We start from the raw sequence: 19,951 nt of genomic DNA, 5'->3' as shown, positions 1-19,951 counted from the left end.
GTGGGCTGAGGTTTTACCATAGGGATATCAATCAAGTGATGTTGTTCAAGGAGCAGCTCCATAATTTCAGATAAGGAATCCACCCGTGCATTACTTCCCCATGATTCCCCAAAGCCAATGGAGAATTTCAAGTCTCCTCCCAAGATGGTATCATCAGAGTTGATAATGGAGAGATTTAGGAGGTGTTTCCAAAAAAATTCTCTATTATGAAAAAGGGCCATATATACTGACAATCTTGAGATCCATGCCCAGATTTGAGGAAAAAATGTCCATGCTGATAAATCCGGTGCCACCCCAGGAGGCCTTGAGGTGTATAGTGCGAAGATTAATAATCAAGGCCAACCCACCTAATCGCCCCATGACATCAAGGGACTAGAAAGGTCTAGCCGAGTTTCAATGAGTGAAGCACAAGAATAATTTGATTAGCCAACCCAAGGGTTTCTTGCAGAAATATAATATCAACAGGCTCAGATTCAAATAATTGTCCGAGGGCTAGTTTTTTTGGAGGGATAGCCAGAACTTTACGGTTAAAGGAAAGCCACTTCATGGGGGAGACTGTGGCAGGGTAGTTTGTGCTCGAAGTACCCAGTTGAGAGTAGATTGTCTGCCAGAAGCCACTTCCACCCTAGCTTGTAGAATGGCCTTTGCATGTGAGATTTTTTCCCCCTGGAGGATTTGGAAGCGTAGGAAGGGGAGATCAGGCCGAACTCAGAGTTCACAAATGTCTCAGGTGGGTGAGATGAGCGGGAACGAAGGTTATAAGGGTGAGAGTGTCCAGAGATGATAGAAGGAGTAGCATGAGGGGGAGAGCACTCGAGGCGTGGGATAGAAGGTGGAGTAGTAGTGTTAACCGGAAGATGGGAGATGAGGGAACAAGGGATGGTGTTATGGATATAATCTGGAATAGATGCAGATGCATAATGAAAATGTTGTGCAGAGCATGAATAAGAAGATGCAGTAATAGAGCAAGGGAGAGGTGTACCCAAAGATCAAGCAATCACTGCTACAACCCTTGATCTTGTCATTGGCAGAGAGGGAGGACGGGGAGTACTCGAGAATGGCATCTGAGTTGATACTCCCTTCTTTGACATAGGAACATTTGCTAGTGGAGTCTAGTCAGGAGCAAATGTTGGTTCCCTTGCGGCAACATCCTCTGCTTCTTTGGTTGGGGGGGTAGCATTACAAACCAAAGGACATTCCTTGTAGAGGTGCCCAACATGATGGCACCTACGACATCTGAACGACACTCCTTCATAGTCTAGGATTTGAATCCTGGTGAAATTCTTCCACTGCAGTGTCATTTTTTCCTCCAACCCTTCTCTAGTATCCAAGTAGACCAATGTGCGGACCAAACACTGGTTTTCGGATCTGATGTATCATTTGTCATAGTCGAGATAGGTGTCGAGTGCATTGCCTATTCAAATGAATATATCTTCATACCAAAAGTGCAGGGGAGACTAGGCATCTTGATTCAAAGTGGTCTAGCTCCAATTTGTTCCCGCTCTGGATCAAAGAGTGGACTTCAGCGCTTTAGCATGGTTGGTACCATCTCTATGTGCCAATATCTGGTAAGTGCCCAATTTGTGTATTCCTCCTGTTGAAAATGGAGTGCGAACCATCCTCGAGCCAATGTTTGCACCCCTGGGAGATCCTTGAAGATGTTTCCCCAAACCTCTTTGACCCAGAGTCTGAGTCTCTCAGCAAAATAGGCACGACCCCGAACTCTTCCAACAAGAAACCGACCTGCCCTGTCCATAACTTCCCCCATGTTAATCCCTTCCCCGAATTTTAGGGTGAGGTCCTTTCTCGTGACCTTCACACACTTCAGCGTTTGTTTCCCTAATCGAGGCATAGTTGGATGGTCCTACAAGGGGTCTAGAGAGCCTTGGTGCTCCTGTTGAGACTGTTGAGAGGAGTGTCAAACTTTGATGACTGGGGTTTCAAAGCAGCTGGAGGGCGAGGATGAGGAGCCTGATGCCGCAGGAGGAGGGGTAAGTAGAGAGGACAAAGGCGGGCTGAGTTCGGTCGCAAAATCAAAACCTGCAGTGGTGGGAAGCTTGAAAGGAGTTGGGTGTACTAACTTCCCAGATGGCGATGACTCAAAAGGGGGAGATGACGACGTGCATGAGCTAAGCAGGTGGAGGGCTGCTGGGTTGAGGGGAGGGTAGTCGCAATCCGGGGAGTCGATGGATAGAGCGGCGAAGGGGAGGCCAGAAGTGGATGGAGAGGAGGAAGGTGGGTTGAGTCTGGTCATAGAATTGAAACTTGCAGTGGAGGGAAGCTAGAAAGGAGTCAGGTGTACCAAATTCTCGGATGGTGATGGCTCAAAAGGGGGAGATGACGACGTGCAAGAGATAAGCAGGTGGAGGGTTGTCGACAAGAGGGGAGGGTAGTAGAGATCCGGGGAGTCGATGGATAGAGCGATGAAGTGGAGGCCGAAAGTGGATGGACCAAGGAAAGAAACAGAGGGGGGCATAATGGAGATAAGCATAACAGATGGGCGCTGATAACCAATGGGCGTAGAATCCAACGTGGGGTTAGGGCTTCACCAAATAGTAGCATAGGGGTTAGGGTTGGCAGAGTAGTCCACCTCCTCGAGCTCCATATCGAACATCCTGCAGCAAACCCAACGACAGTGGAAGGCAACAGGTGACAATGAAATTGAAAAGAATCCAACCGTAACAGTGAGGATGACAACACAAATGAGTGGGTCATGTGAATTCACTGCAAACAATGAAACCCTAGCTGTGCTTCTTGTTCGGTGAAGACACAGGTGCGTGGGTACCCGTCGCCTCCTTCTATCTAGCACTATCTGTCGTCTTCTTTCCTTTATTTCCAAATTGGAATCCATTCTTTTTTGTCATTAATAGATTCCATTTTGCATGTCGATATTTTTACGTCAAACAATACTTCACTTTTCTTGACTTTATTTATTTATTTTGATAATTCCCCTTTATAATATGTATCTGCTTGTGCACCTTTAATTCCTTGTAATTTAGATTACCCTTTCCCCCTTTTTTTACAACTTCAATATATACACATATATTTTAAACATTTGAATATAACTTTTTTTTAAGATCGAGAGACCTTTTAATTAATTGTACTTAGTAATTTGTGCTTTGAAACGAGGATTGTACCATAGTTAAATGAGATAACCTTGTCATTAAATTTAATTTGGTGACAGTAAATTAAATATGAAATGTACGGTCACGTCAGTATGGATTGGTGTGGCACACTGGTTTTTGTAATAGAGGTGGAAGGCAATGGACGGGGGATCTGTGGCTGCGGTGGAACAGGTGGCCAATCTGTGGTAGCATCTGCGTGGTGGCCGATTATGGTGATTGGTGGTGGTGTGGCGCTTGTTATTTGTGCTTCGGGGTAAAGACTAGTCCTGCTTGACTTTAACAATGAAAAACAACCTAGCGCATGATACACAATCTCGAGTTGGTCAGAATGATGTCAAGGTGGACGAAGTTCCTTACCGAAGATCCATTAAAGAATTTTCGTGTAGATCGGTATGTGTATGGAATAGTGATGTTGTTAACCATACGAATGACGACGGCGTATAGTTGCTGCACATGCGACAACTCTGTTACTAGGAGTGGTCGACGGTGGCGGCTGGATTTGGTCACTGGAGTGACCATTGTTACAATATGTGACTACAACAACAAATGCAATAAGACCAAGGCAGATGCAACAGAGGTGGGCTTAAGGCATCTTCTTACACTGCAATTGCAAACGACAACTAGGATTGTGTTGTCAGAGCAGTTGACGGGGAGATGGCCTGTGGCTTGAGTGGCGGTGGCTTGGACTGTCGCAAACTTTTTTTTATTTTTTATTTTAGGATTTTTATTATTATTTTTTAATATATAAAGACTTTGTTTTTATTTGTCCTTTTTTATATATTTTATGTTTCTCATTTTTTTTTTACTCTTTTTTCTAATTTCTTTTTTTATTTTTTTTATCTTTTAATTTTTCTTTTTATCTTGACTCTTTTTAATAAATTTTTTTATCTAAAATATAATCTATATTAATCTTATATTTTTTAAATGGCCAGCGGCCTACGGTAAAATGGAGAATCTCTAGAAACAATATAGTGAAACACTTTGATCACAACAACAACAAAGTTGGCGGAAAGTTGATGGCCAAATGTCGGATCAGATTGGCTCTATGCAACGGTTGAGTAGCTAGAGGATCGAACCTGGGTCTGATACCAATGTAGCAAACAAAGTTCGTATACTCAAAAGTTGAATACTTCAGAAGACTTGGAATATGAAGATCTCCATTGAAGATACAAGAATATATATTAAAATGTATGAATAGGAATGATGGTACAAATGAAAGTGAGGGCTTGCTTATATACCCTAGGGAGGTATCTTTTCACGTACGATCATGTCATTAGAGACATGCCATTTCATTATTAACTACTAGTTAATTAAACATTATTTATGTTTATTATTGTGTACATTTTTATATAAATTATATCCATAACAGTTTGAAAGTCATGAAGTCTGTGCGAGTGTGAAGGCATAGACTAGAGATGATTGAGGGATCACTAACATGTTTTGTCAAACTTTTAAAGACATGATTTTAGTACTCTTAGCTAAAGAAAAGAGAAACATTGTTGGAGAGGCTAAAGGTGATTCTCAAACTGAGATGACATTATAGTCGAGAAACAATCATAGCAGATCAACTAATGACAAGGGGAAGATGGAATGCTACTATTGCAAGAAATTGAGTCACACAAAGTGGAAATGTAGATTTCAAACTAATGATGTTCTAAAGGGAAAACTGGAAGACAAACCGTACGTGTTGAATGTAGCCACTATTGCAGATCCATTGGATGCCGACAATGGCGATTACATTCTATGCATTTTAATAAGCCTGCACTTTGAAGACAAGAATAGATCTAGTATAGATGCAATGCAGCATGGTGTTAGGATGTATGGCTTATTATGTAATAATTTTATGACTTTAGAGTATGCTAATGTTCACTTTTTGTGTAAAGCAGTCACTGTGAGTATCTAACTTTGAGATCAGTTGTGGCTCGACCCTATCCAGGCTTTCACTTATTCAATGATCTAGCTCATTTTCTAATACTCTTTTTCTGAGAGAGTTCCTTCCTGCAAGGATAATTCATGTTTATAAAAATGATTAGCTTGAACATTAAATTCTCAACATATATGTGAGAGTTATTTCTGAAAATTTTCTTTTTACCTTCAATACCCTGTTCATGATGGGATTAAGAGTCAAATTCTCAATCTGGCACTTTCTGTTTGCCCAGTTCTTTAGAAGCTTGGAATCTTCAAGCATCTCTATTTTGACATTATTTATCTGCAGCACATTTCATGAGCAGCTACCGCATAAAATTCAGCTTGATTGTTTGTTCCTTGCCCAACCGCATATATCAGGATAATGGAATCTTTTCTTCTAAGAAAAGCATCCCTCCTGCAACACACATACCTAGAGTCCAGAAAACACCAAGCCATCGAGAGTCCAGGAAACACCAAGCCATCGAGTAATTTATTTCTGGTTCTTTGAAATTTGATCTTTGCTAGTTTCCTGAATCCTCTATATGAGAATCTTATCTAGTGACCTACCAACGATATACCTTTTTCCCTTGGTATATCACGTTATTTCTGGTAAGCCACAAACCCCAAAATACAAAACTTGGCACAGCTTTATGATATGTTTCAGATGTGCCATTAAACCAGTTTTTGTAACAGTCTAACCGGGAGTCTTTTTCCCATTTATTTCTTCTGCTTAATATTTGATGGGCAAGACATTTTACAAAGGTATGATTGACTGTTTCTTCATCAACACACGGCTCACCCTGCTCATTGCCCCATGTTTAAATATTGTTAGCTGGAGCTAACCATAGGAATGTTTATTATTTTTGTTTTGATCATGCTGTTAAGCTTTTACAAATATGGGCCTTACATTGTATTTCCCTATTGAAATGTTACTCTGGATGGTGCAAAGCTGTTATATGATTTTGTTCAAGGTCAGAAACAGAATTTTATGCATCTGGAAACTTATCTTCCCAACTAGACTTATTCCTTGAAATAGAAGACTGTTACTTTTTACATATGGAATATGCCAGGATATTTGCCCTAGTAGCATCTGGAAATTTGTATTCCCAACTAGACTTATTCCTCGAATTAGAAGACTGTTACCTTTCACATATGGAATTATCCTCGATATTCATCCTAGTAGCACTTGAATTCTTATGTCACAGCTAGGCTTATCCATGAAAATATAGTAGTGTTACCTTCTATGCATCTAAAATATTTAAATATATTGATTTAAGTTGCATTGAGCACTGTCTAATTTCTTATGGACATGTACAGGTTGGGTTAATCGTTTTGCAAATGCTGGTGATGCTGCTGTTGATGTTGCTGAAAATACTGCAGTGCGGGTAAGAATTGTATCTATTTTCTTGATTGGATGCGAATTCTAGTTAATAAGCTTTCTTTTGGAATAATCAATTCAAATAACATATGTCATCAATGTCTCAATTAAGGTAAGAGAGCCAATGTCATGCTCATCATTCAAGGAGTTAGAAACACCTGAAACATCTTTATTCCCCAAGGGCTTCTCTACAGGATCTATCCTCTTCAAATCTTCAAAAATTCCATCATTGTGTTCACAAATTTGGAAGGGAAATCCACAATAACTCACCAAACCCCTCGTTTCTTTTAAAATGATGATGGCTTCTGGCACGCCCTCCTCATGCAAGTGTACATCAACATCACAAAATGCTTCTTTTTGAACAAAAGTGAGTACATCAACATCATGAAAATCTTAACACACCTGTTAATGTTAGGATCTTCTATATGAGATGCTTTATCAAGATCTTCAATCGGGCCACCCCCAATACATGCCAAATTCTTTGATTAAATCTGCGAATGAAGATATTTTTCTCAGATTACATTATTTGAACCATCCATCTGCATGACTTTCCAAAGTAAGTATAGGCATTTCATCATGACATCCTCATGGTCAAGATTGAGATGTGAAAATTTTTCCAAGAAAGTTATAACTTATAATATGTAGTATAACTGAATCATTATGTCCTCAGAACTATGGATGACAACTATGCCAATTTGTTGACATTTCAACTTGCACTTAAAAAATGATCCAAATCCAATTACAATTGTGAGTAAAAGACAATGTCAGTGGTTTTCCTCCACTCTTTCGGTTGGTGCTTTTCTAACCAAAGGGGGAAACCCCAGAATAAGACCATAAATCTGCTCTTCAAGCATAGATGTACAAAACAGATTTATGGAAGGTAATGCTTTTTTTGGGTATTCAGAAGTTAATATGGTGGATTCTGGGAAGATCAGTGCATTGTCTTAGGGTTGTGGAGTCTAGGAAATCAGTGGTGTTTCAAAACACATTAAGGACATGATAAACCCTCTAGCAGCAGATATTATGTCATAACACATCTGGCATATTAATAACAGTGGAGTGAAACATACATAAGAAGTACAAAGACAGTTACAATCATATTTCTCTCAAATAAGAAATCTGAGTGAAGAAACAATCATATTTATTGCATGAATAGTTCCTTAGTACATCACAAAACAGGTTTTACAAGAAAAGATTGAAGAGAGCTGCTAAGACCACTCTTCAAACCCTCTTTTAGACAAGAAGTAGCCTATATGTCAGTAACACATCAATCCTCTTGCCCAAAGATATGATAGAAAGTGTAATTATGACCTTTCAAATATCCCAGGTATGGAAGAATAAAAGAAGATGACAGCCCCAAAATTTTCAAACTTACAGCAACAACAACCAAGTATACCTGGTTTCTTTCTTCTCCTAGAATCTTAAAACCTTAGAGTGACTAGGTTAAGATATATGAAATAATAAACTAATACTTCCCCTTCTTTTCCTTAGCCTTTGCATTAAATCTTATTTAATAAAGACCTAGATGATCTTTCTCCACAAGAGAAGTCCGCACCCTCCATAAAATAATTTTAAAATGGATTTTGAGTTGTCCCAAGGAGGGCATTCCCTCTAGTGGTCATTTTGCCATGGGTTTGAAAATGTTCACCTAGCCATATCTCATTTTCATATGACATAAAGTCCCTCGGTTTTGCCTTGAATGTGGAACATTCCATTAGATGAGTGCAATATTGCTTCTGAAGTGTGCCAAAGGGACCATATTAACCATTCTAATGGTGAAATATGCTTCCAGATATGTGTAACATGCCTCGAACCATTTATCTTTACCCCAAAAGACCTCACAGCTGAAATATCTCTAAATATGTGGAACATGCCTTGAACAACGTGTTCTTCCCCAAAGTCCTCAAAGGTCAAACACACTTCCAAACATGTCTTAGACCCGTCAAAAGACAAACAATGTGTTCTTCCCCCAAAGTCCTCAAATGTCAAACACACTTCCAAATATGTAGTAGACACACATAGTGTTGGCCTCCAACATGCTCCCATGAGGTGAAAACCATAAGAACACCAATAGTCTTCTAAATTTTATTTCTCCTGCAATCTCATTGTGTCAACATGTTCTTATAAAATGTAGTTATTTATAGTCACTTGGTTGTGTATGTCAATTTTGAGGAAGGGATGGGTGGGAAGTTGTTGTTTGGAGCCTAATTTGGAAGAGAAAATGTTTTTGGTAGTCATTAAGCGTGTCCTACATACCAAAGCCAATTCAGAACCTAATAATTGTAAAATTCCTGAACACTAGATAGTAGTAGAGCTTGTTGAGAATGGATTGAATGATAGTGGGTATTAAACACATCATCATTGTTACTGCAAAATCTAGCAGGCCTAGTGCAAAGCCTCACTAGGTGGATCCATACCTAGTGGGAACAAGAGATCGGCCACCATTGGCACCTCAACAACCTTTCTCTGACAATTTAGTGGTATTTGAATCCCAAGGGAGGCTTCCATGTACATATTACATTTCACCTAAAGGATATTCAATAAGAAGGGTTCAAGTTGATGGATGAGGTCTAATGGTTGGGATAGGTTATTGACAGAGCCAAGAAGGCTAATATAATCTTTACCAAGTACAAGCACTTTGTTCCTAGACCACTTAAGCAAATTATAATAACCAAAAGAAATAGTCTTATGACAATAGATCAATAAAGGATCGAGACTATCAATTAGATATGCAAGGTTTAGGGTTTGTAATGGAGATTTTATGGCTGAAACACACAAAACAACAATCAATGATGATATCGGCCCTAGAAATACGGTTTTACAATGCCAATACATGCTAAATTTGCTTTTTATCAATTATTTAATGCAGTTTCTATTTAAAGGATAATAACACATCGAGTAAAATTACATTTTATCAATATTTCAAAGAAATCCTACCCTTACCCTAGATATCTAGAATTCGAGGGAAGAGAGAGAAATAGTTAAAATCGAGAGATTAATCAACACCATTTGGACTAGTATCTTGATCTAAATGGGAAATGGAGTCACATATAGGGCAAATTTGATGTAGACGACTTTGATGGAGAGGGCGAGAGGGCTAAAGCCTCTTCTTACAAACCACCCTATGGGCTTCCTTAATAGGAAGATTTTAAATTCAAGAGATGCACAACTTGGAGTTCTCTTGAAGGATTCAAGAAAAACAATTTCGTATAACACAAATATTCAAGATTTCTAGATAAATATAACAATTTTATCCATGGCACATGAAACCCCAATTTACACAAGATACCATCCAATATATATATAAGATAAGCAATAAACTTTAAAAATTCTACAAGAATTTGTTCAATCAATCCCAATATTCTAGACAAGAGCTAGTGCACACTTTTGAAGAGAGAGAAGTTTGTTGATGAATGATGATCAATAAGTGAATAAGGTTTCCCTCCTATTTATATGACAGTAACCAAGCCTTATTACACTAGTTTTACAAGAAAAACCCTTGAAAAGTTTACTTTAGCATTCAAGTAGGTCAAAGGTGAGTAATTGACCTTGAAATAGCTTTAAAACATAACAAAATGCCAAAAATAACTCACATGTGTGGGAGAAAAGTGGTCTCCAACAAGGCATCAAGGAACTGAGGCAAGGGTCTAAGAGTGTTCATCTATCCAAGAAAACCCCAAAGTGCATATGTGCATCTCTAAAAGGTGCCTCTTCCACCATGATGTCATGCAAGAGAGGTCTTATGTCACCCTTTTCACACATTTGGGAATGGTGTGGCACCTATAAGGGCAAGTGTTGGCATCAAAGAGGGATGTGCTATCCCTCCCAATTCATCTCAATGATAACCACCCTCATATGGGCTTTAGAACAAGTTATTGTCCATCAAATAGGGTCAAAGCCAACTTGGGGGTGTCCTAGGTCCATCTAGGCACATCATCAAGTAGTCCAACACCCACACCCAAGCTTTAGCCCAATGTTTTATCATTTGGAGGCTCATCAAGAGATGTAGTATCACATGGAAGTTGCTTAAGTCCCAATGCTCATCTTTGGAGGGGCAACGTTGGAGTCACAAGGTTATGTATGCTCTCAAAATAGAGCAAAGAACCCTCCTAGAAGGTGCTGAAGAAGAATGAAGCTATCCCTCAAGGGGTCTCTATTGCAATGTCAAACCGCTAGAACAAAACCTCTGAAGATCAAGTGGGATCAACTTCATTAGGGACATGAAACCATTAAAGCATATTAGTGAACCATATCTAGTTTTAGGAGCATAGAAATACTTCACACAAAACTCACCTTCAGATGTCTAACTAGATTAGGATTTGTAAATAGGTTACCTCACTTTTGTAAGGGATGATTAGGTCAACCCTATTAAGTGCTTTCGGCTCCCAAGAGGAGTGACATGTCCCAAGTTAGCCCATCAACCCATAGGTGTGTATGAGAATGGTGGTCATGGAGTGGGAGAGACTTCAAGTCAGGTGCCATGGTCATAAGACTAGCTAATGGGGGTCCAACACCCTGAGTTTAATGATGTAAGGAGGGAGCAATCATGGTGGCATCAGTTACCTCTTTCCTCAGCTTGCTTTTTCTCCCCTCTAGTGTGCCTTTTACTTCAATGATTTGTCTTTATTTGGTGCATAGCTTAGGAGCCCAAGCTCACTTTATGCCATACTACCATAGTAGTTTCTTGCTCATCGAGGTTTGGGCATTCAAGTGTTCTTTATTTGAGATGAACTAGGTCATAGCTAATGGGGGGATAGAGCTCATGCTAAGCTTTTGACGATGTGCTAAATATGTCGCAGCCATCGTTTGCACTTTACATTTCTTTCAATGTGGCTTTATATGCTTTTAACACTCTTTCAGCTACATCAACCTCCACGGCCAAGTTTCCATGCCATGACTCGAGGATTTGGATATAGGGGCCCATTTCAATGATCAATGACTACCATCCCAAAGAATGGAGATAGATAACTAGGAGAGATGGACATGCTATATCAATCAGTGCCACCGTTGCAGTGCCCTTCCCCAACCCCTAAGGCCTCAAAGGAGGTCCCACTAGATTAGAGTCAAAAGACTAACCTCCCAAGTGAATTGCGGGGACAATGATACAATTGAGATCAGTCAATAATCCAGTTTTCCCTGTGATCCATATTAACATGCCCATAACATTAAATGAAAGCACATGGTTGCAAGAATGGTTAGGGTACTTGTTGAGAGATGACCCACCTTCTTTCGATAAGAATGCCAGATGGAAGAGAGATCTGACCAGAACAATGGGTGGAGAACTCTAGCATAATGTTGTGTGCTGACCATCATGGGGATGCTGGCTGTCAAATGAGGAGAAAAAATTTCACCTAGGGGTTACACACTTTTGGTGAGTAACAATCATAACTCAAAACAATGCAGTTTTTTTGCATGTATTTCTCTGTTAGTTTTGCATGTTAAAGTAGGATAATCCCCACCGTCAAGGGTGGAAAGAAAACTGTATGTTTTCATAGCTGGATCTATAACCCCTGTACAACCGTATTCTCATCCTGTTGATCTCCTTTACAAAGGAAAATTGATGTACCCCCTACCCATAACTGTACCTGCACCTGCACCGAGACATAGCATAATTTTAACATTACATTAAAAGCTACCTTACATGTCACAAATCTTGGTAATTTTGTCAACAAGGCTCCCCTTTCCTTAAGCTTCATTTGGTTATTGTTTGTGATAGCAAATAACGTTTTGTCTATTAGTTGTATATTTTCACTGTTGTGTTTACGGGTAAAAGGCCTTACCTATATAAATTTATGCCTTATAAGATGGGTCTGCTGAACCAAAAGAAACAATTGATATTCCTTAAATCACCACATGAAAATCTCTGCCAGTAATGATTTGCAAAAACAAGTTTGAACCCCTGTTGTATAACTGTGTACACAAATTAACTGCTGGAAACTGCTTCCCATAAAAATGGGATTGTCCCTTTGCGAACTGAGAAATCTACTGCAGTCTACTTGAACACAACTGGTTAAGATGGTCCCACTGTGCCCACAGCCATCTGGCTTGCTATTTCTTATATCGCTTGATGAAGGGTGTATGCATGAAGGCAATTTCTATCCTGTTTCTCAATTTGAGATGCTTCCCTCATGCTAAGTATCTCCATCTAATCTTCTGTTTATCCTTGAAATGTCATAAACACTTGTCTCTAGATGAAGAGTATTGCCAAAGAGATCCACCAAGAACCATACATGTTGCAGAACTCTCTGGCTTGACCCTTCAAATCCCACCAGGTGGTGGCCTCTTGTGTAGTTGCTTGGTTCCACCTACAGGCTTATCTGGATTTCCCTTAGCTGCCTCACAAATTCTTAATAAATTCATCCTTCTGAGTACAAAGTGAGTGCTTTCATTGGATGATAACTCACTTCCAATCTTTCAGGAGAAAAAATGTTTTGATGTTTCTACTTATTTTTATTTTTAATTCTTATTAATTTATTAAAATTTATCTATTTTGTATAGTGTTTCTCTTTCTAAATTAAATTCAAGAAAGCTATTTGACAAATTTGTTTTCTTTTTTCTTGGGCAGTTGAAGCAGGCCAAATCTGACATTGTGTCTACTAGCAAGTCTGCATATCGCTTTCTTGTTGGGGGTACTTCTACATCAGATCCTACTGATGCACAGGAATCTGCCCAAGGTGTGAGGTCTACCAATGGAGGTAGCAACATTTTCCAGGCATCATGGATTAAAAATTTAGCCAACCTCAAATTATCTCTTTCACAAGATGCATCCACTGGTAATCAGTTTCAAGATCATGTGTCGAAAGACAGCAGTAGTGGTTCAGCCCAAAGGGGCTCTCGAATTGTTGATTCAGTGTAAGTTTTGCGATGGCACTTGTAAGCAGAAGGGTTTTGATAAGGTTGTATATTGGATTCTGTGTACTCTTTAATGGTAAAATTGATTTCATGCTTCTATTTTACCATTCATGGGAAAGTTTGAAGCATTAGTGTTTGGCTTGTCTCCATCGTGAGCTGTAACTGTAGTCATAGCTTAACTAATTGGTTATTTTCCATGGACAACAATATATGTTATTCGAGACAGTAGACTGTAATTGAGAACTAATGTTTTAATGAAAATTCTTGTTTTCCATCGCATTAGTTGCAATCTGAACGGAAGTCTTTCCTTCAGTCTTGTATTTTTCATTTATTTCATGGAAAATTTTATATGTAGGACGCTTGAGATACCTGCACATATGTAAGTCCTTGGTTCATTAACTGAACTGTTGTAGGAATTTTTGGAGGGTAATGGGTTTTCAGTTGGAGATTGAAACCAATGGAGGAGGAACTCTTTCATGGTATAGTTTTAGGATGTTGTTGGCTCCGTCCAGCAAAGAACATGGATTCATGTCATTAGGACTCTCTAAAAATTCAAGTACTATCACTGATTGAGAGATTCCCTATACTTTGTCATCAGAAGCAGGGATTTATGTGATTGGAAGTGCATGTAATATATGATGTCTCAATATTAATTAGCAGATTCCCCCATTTGGGATTATCCAGCAACATATCTGAACTATATATGAATACAAACTCTTCAAATTTCCCTTAGCTTTGAGACCGATATTCAGCTGCAAAGGTCACCAGAAGAAATGAATGAAAGAATATGAAAATTGCAAGTACAACATTTCCATCAATCAAGAGTAAACCTGTAGCATGATCATTCAGTGAGAATACTAGGGCAGCATTTTCGACAAAGGGGAGCCATATTTGGGGCTCATTAAGGAGGACCATTAAATGGAATAAATGGATGCAAATTATTTGGGAAAATTAGTGTTTTTTCTCTTAGCAGATTTGTTTCAGAATTGATTTTAGTAATAGTTTTACTATTTAATAATGTAGTTAATAGTTGAATTAATATATGAGATTTGCAGCATTTTTTAGCTCACAAAGTAACTGTGTTTCGTAATTGTTTTATTTTTTTATATGTATTTTTCTTCATAGTACTGTTGGTTTCTCAATTGGCTTGAAATAATTCATTTCATATTCTACAAGTGGTATCAGAGCAGGTAAAATTATTTTGGGTTAAAGCCGTATTGTTGAAATTTTGCCAAAGTTAATCATGTCGAATTCTAACGAGATGCTAGTTCCAGAATTTGATGGCAACGATTATGATTATTGGTGCATTAAGATGCTAACCTTTTTGATTGGAAAAGATTTGTGAGAGATTGTTGAATCAGGATATGAGGAGCCAGATTGGAATGCTCTTACAGCTAATGAAAGAACAACAAGAAAGGAAGCAAGGAAGAAGAATGCTCAAGCTTTGTTTCACATTCAAATAGCTCTTGATAAGAGCTTATTTCCAAGAATATCAAGAGCAAAAACCGCCAAAGCTGCCTCGGAGACTCTACAAGAAGCTTACCAAGGTAGTGATCAAGTTAAGGTGGTCAAGCTTCAGACATTGAGGCGAGAGTTCGAGAATTCGAAAATGCAAGACGCTGAAAGTATCAGTGACTATTGTGTGAGAGTCAAAGATGTGGTCAATAAAATGGCTACACTTGGAGAAGCTGTAACTAATGAAGTTTTAATTAAAAAAGTATTGAGATATTTAACACATAGATGGAATCATGTTGCAATAATCATGGAAGAAAGTAAGGATTTGACAAAACTACAGTTTGATGAATTGGTTGGATCTTTGATGTCTCATGAAGAAAGATTGAAGGAAAGTTTTGAAGCTGTAGGGAAAGCTTTTTCCTCTAAATTACAAATTACAAAGAATGAAGATGCAAGTAGCAGCAGTACCAAAAGCCATCAAGGTCAAAGTAAATGGCAAAGCCAAAATTATTCAAGAGGTAGAGGAAGAGGTGGCTCAAGTGGAAGAGGCAGTTTGAGAGGAAGAGGTAGAGGTAGATTTGATAAGAGAAATGTTCAATGTTACCATTGTAATAGGTATGGTCACTTTGAAAGAGAATGCATATTGAAAGAAGGTAAAAATGCTAATTATGCTCAAGAAAGTGGTGAGTATCCTCTAGATCACTTATTTTTATCTTATGCCAAAGGAGAAAATAATAGTAAAGATGTTTGGTACCTAGATTCTGGATGCTCTAACCATATGACAGGGAATGAGAAGTTGTTTTCAGCAAAGGATGGAAGTTTCAAATCCAAAATCGAGCTTGGTGATGATAAGTCACTGGAGGTTGCTGCCAAAGGAGGTATGGAGGTCCAAACAAAAGAAGGTATAAAGAGTATTCATGACATTTATTATACTCCACAATTGAAGCATAATTTGTTGAGTGTTGGACAGCTCTGTGAGAAAAATTATAAAGTAGTATTTGAAAATAAGACATGTACTATCTATGATAAGAATAAGGGAAATAGGGTGATCACTGTTGTGCCTATGACAAGAAATAGGATGTTTCCCTTGAGGTTTGATGAACATAATAGCAATCTTGCTAATATGGCTTATGAGGATTCAAGTTGGTTATGGCATCTCAGGTATGGGCATTTAAATTTTCAAAGTTTGAAGTTGCTAACCTCACATGCATTAGTTTCTGGTTTGCCCAAGGTAGAAGAGCATAAGGAGGTTTGTGAAGAATGTGCTAAAGGAAAGCATGCAAGGGAAAGGTTTCCAAAGGGAAGTGCATGGAGGGCTCATTACCCACTTCAGCTTGTTCATTCAGACATATGTGGTCCTATGCAGACTAGGAGTTTGGGTAAGTCATCATATTTCATCACTTTTATTGATGATTACTCACGAAATTGTTGGGTATATTTTTTGAAGGCCAAAAGTGAAGCCCTGGATACATTCAAGAAGTTCAAAGCCCTTGTAGAAAATGAGAGAGGGTGCAAGATCAAATGTTTGCGGACTGACCGTGGGGGAGAATTCTGCTCAAAAGCTTTCCAGAGTTATTGTGATATGAATGGCATCAGGAGGCAGCATACTACAGCATACACACCCCAACAGAATGGCATAGCTGAAAGAAAAAATCATACTGTGGTTGAAATGGCAAGATGCATGCTACAAACTAAGGGATTGAGCAACACTTATTGGGGAGATGCAGTTGCTACAGCAGTATACATCCTCAACCATAGCCCCACGAGTGCACTGGAAAATATGACTCCTTATGAAGCTTGGTATGGAAAAAGGCCTAATGTTAATCATTTCAAAGTTTTTGGTTGTTAGGCTTATGTGCATGTACATGATCAGAATAGAAAAAAGTTAGATGCAAAGAGTGAGTTATGTATTTTTATTGGGTATAGTGAGACAAGCAAGGCTTATAAATTGTATAATCTGCCAACTAACAAGCTTATTGTCTCAAAAGATGTAATTTTTGATGAAAGGGGAGTTTATGGTCATCAAAAAGGCCATGTTGAGAAGACAAAATCTGTTTTGAATGATGATATAATTGTTGATAATGATGATGAGCAGCCAATTAATGTTTCTGTAACTCGTGGCTTAACTCCACCAAGGAGCCCTTCATCAATTTCTTCAACATCAAGTTCAAGTCCAACTTCTTCTCCAAGTTCTACAAGGAAGGTAAGAAGATTGAGTGATATTTATGAGAGGAGTGCAAATCAAGCACATGAAGAAAGCCCAATAGGTGAGATAGTCAATTTTGCTTTATTAGCCAAGGCTGAATTTGAACCATCATGTTTTGAAGATGCATGTACTAATGAGGTTTGGATGCAAGCCATGCAAGTAGAGATGGATTCCATTCAAAGGAATGACACTTGGAAGTTGACAGAGCTTCCACATGATAAGAAAAAGATTGGCACCAAATGGGTCTATAAGACTAAATTTAACAGTGATGGGAGTGTTGAAAGACACAAAGCAAGATTAGTTGCTAAAGGATTCACACAGAAGTATGGAATTGATTATGAAGAGACATTTGCACCAGTAGCAAGACAAGAGACCATTAGAATGTTGATTTCATTAGCAGCTCATAAAAGTGGAGCATACATCATATGGATGTGAAAAGTGCCTTCTTGAATGGGTACTTAGAAGAGGAAGTATATGTGGAGCAGCCACAAGGTTTTGAAGTGGAAGGAAAGGAGAATAATGTCTACAAGTTGAAGAAGGCTTTGTATGGCCTTAAGCAAGCACCAAGAGCATGGTATGCAAGGATTGATGGATACTTTCAGGAAAATGGCTTCCAGAGAAGTAAGAATGATCCTACCCTTTACTACAAACAAGAAGGTATTGATATTTTAATCATAAGTTTGTATGTTGATGATCTATTGTATATGGGTAATAGTTCTAAGATGAATGATAAATTCAACGCTGCTATGATGAATGAATTTGAGATGAAAGATCTAGGCATCATGAAATATTTTCTAGGAATGGAGGTTTATCAAAGTAAGGATGAAATTTTCATTTGTGAGACAAAGTATGCACAGGATATGCTAAATAAATTTGATATGCTTGATTGTCATCCATCCCCTACTCCAAGTGCTCATGGAGAGGTGTTATGTAGAGATGATGGTGCTGATTTAGTTGATGAGAAAACTTACAGAAGCATTGTGGGGAGTTTGATATTTCTAACCCACACAAGGCCTCATATTACATATTCAGTTTCACTTGTTTCAAGGTATATGACAAATCCATCTGAAATACATATGAAGGCAGCCAAGAGGATTTTAAGGTATGTGAAAGGCACTCTAAATTTTGGTATTCATTACTACTCTTCTGAAAAGTTCAATCTTGTTGGATTTAGTGATTCAGATTGGGGAGGTAGTCTTGATGACCGTAAGTCCACATCTGGAATTTGTTTCTCTTTTGGTTCTGGTTTGATTACATGGAGCTCAAAAAAACAAAGCATTGTTGCCCTATCATCCACAGAAGCGGAGTATGTTGCAGTTACCTCAACAAGTACACAAGCTCTTTGACTCAGAAAAATGTTGGAAGAAATTGGAGAAAAACAAGTTCAGCCTACAGTGATTTATTGTGATAATGTAAGTGCCATCAAGTTAGCAAAGAATCCAGTTCATCAAAGCAGCACAAAGCATTTTGACCTGAAATATCACTTCATTAGAGATTTGGTGCAGAAGAAGGATATTGAATTGAAGCATATAAATACTCAGCATCAACTAGCAGATATCTTCACCAAAGCAGTTGCAAAAGATCGTTTTTTAGCACTACGAGATAAGATAGTAAATCCTCATTAATCATTAAGGGGGAGTGTTGGGAATAATGCTTAATTAGTTATGTAAATTTCTATTTAGTGTTCTCTGCAAAATTAAGGCAACAAATTGTTGGTTGTAGTAGTGCTGGAAATTAGCTGTAATGTAATAGATTTGTTTCAGAGTTGATTTTAGTAATAGTTTTACTATTTAATAATGTAGTTAATAGCTGAATTAATATATGAGATTTGCAGCATTTTTTAGCTCACACAGTAACTGTGTTTCTTAATTGTTTTATTTTTTTATATGTATTTTTCTTCATAGTATTGTTGGCTTCTCAATTGGCTTGAAATAATTCATTTCATATTCTACAATTCAGATAGTGTTACAAAGTAATGAAGTGCTTATTAGGGCATTTAACATCTGTTGTTTGTTTAAGCTATCTAAGCAAAGTTCACCTGAAAAAATGAATGAAAGAATATGAAATTTGCAAGGACAACATTTCTGTCAATCAAGAGTACTAGGGCAGCATTTTGGACAAAGGGGAGCCATATTTGGGTCTCATTAAGGAGGAGGACCACTAAATGGAATAAATGGATGCAAATTATTTGCGAAAATTAGTGTTTGTTTAAGCTATCTAATTCTGTGTGAGATACATATACATCGAAGTGGAAAAGTGTTTATATCACAAATTGTAGTTAATGCGGACAGAGATACAATGCTATTTCAGTTTAGGTCATATGCTTGTTACGAGTGGCTAGACATTGTACTTACTCGGGTGATTCTCGGTTATTGATTTTAATGCTTGGTGCTAGATACAGTAAATGGCAATGGTATAAATGAAGTTGAGGGTGTTTCCACAAATTGTCAAGTGATAAAATCTTAGCAATAGTGGATCAAGTGTGTAGGTTAGTGTAAATATATGTATTACCCTCGATGAGGATATTCACTCACGAACTTGAATTTCCCACTTGAGTTGAGGGGCACCTGTTGTTGACATCATTGCGAAGCATTAGAGCAAACATTTTGGAATAACATATATGAAGCAGCACGTAACAGAAAAAGGGAGCTGTACGTAACAAAAGGGAAGTAGCAAGTTGCATATTCCTTGCCTTGGTGGTAGGTATCTTGAAATAAAAGTTTCTTGTAGCGTTTTGGGAGTAGCAGAGATGGTTGCCAAACAAACATTCCACTTTTTTCATGGCAAATATAGACTAAACTTTAACTGCTAATTGTTGTCTGTAATGGCTCTTCCATGTGGAGATAGAGCTTTGACACTGCCAATTTGTAATACCCCTTTTACGTGGAGAAAAATTTTTGACAGTTCGGAGATAAATCTGACACTGCCAATTATTATGTAATGCCTCTTTTACGTGGAGATAAAACTTTGACAGTTCGGAGATAAATCTTTGACACTGCCAAATATTATGTAATGCCCCTTTTACGT

At 38.2% G+C, this 19,951-nt stretch overlaps 1 protein-coding gene across 4 annotated transcripts; it reads left to right on the top strand.

Moving 5' to 3' along the window:
* Positions 1-4,651: 4,651 nt before the first annotated feature.
* LOC149189329 (uncharacterized) lies at positions 4,652-13,320 on the top strand. 4 transcript variants are annotated; one of them, XM_089413190.1, is made up of 3 exons: positions 4,652-5,016; positions 6,351-6,418; positions 12,977-13,036. In XM_089413190.1, the coding sequence occupies exons 1-3, from the start codon at positions 4,711-4,713 to the stop codon at positions 12,978-12,980; spliced, it is 378 nt and encodes a 125-aa protein (XP_089269316.1). In that variant the 5' UTR covers positions 4,652-4,710; the 3' UTR covers positions 12,981-13,036. The 4 variants fall into 4 exon arrangements, with proteins under 4 accessions (XP_089269316.1, XP_089269313.1, XP_089269314.1 ...); XM_089413187.1 differs by lacking the exon at positions 4,652-5,016 and adding an exon at positions 5,041-5,518 and having other exon boundaries at positions 12,977-13,320; XM_089413188.1 differs by lacking the exon at positions 4,652-5,016 and adding an exon at positions 5,043-5,642 and having other exon boundaries at positions 12,977-13,320.
* The last annotated feature ends 6,631 nt before the right edge of the window (positions 13,321-19,951 follow it).

Source organism: Pinus tabuliformis, chromosome 3_1, assembly GCF_031772625.1.
Source record: "Pinus tabuliformis cultivar Carrire ecotype Pingquan chromosome 3_1, CPIR1, whole genome shotgun sequence".
NCBI lineage: Eukaryota > Viridiplantae > Streptophyta > Pinopsida > Pinales > Pinaceae > Pinus > Pinus tabuliformis.
This window is presented reverse-complemented; position numbering and strand designations above follow the sequence as displayed.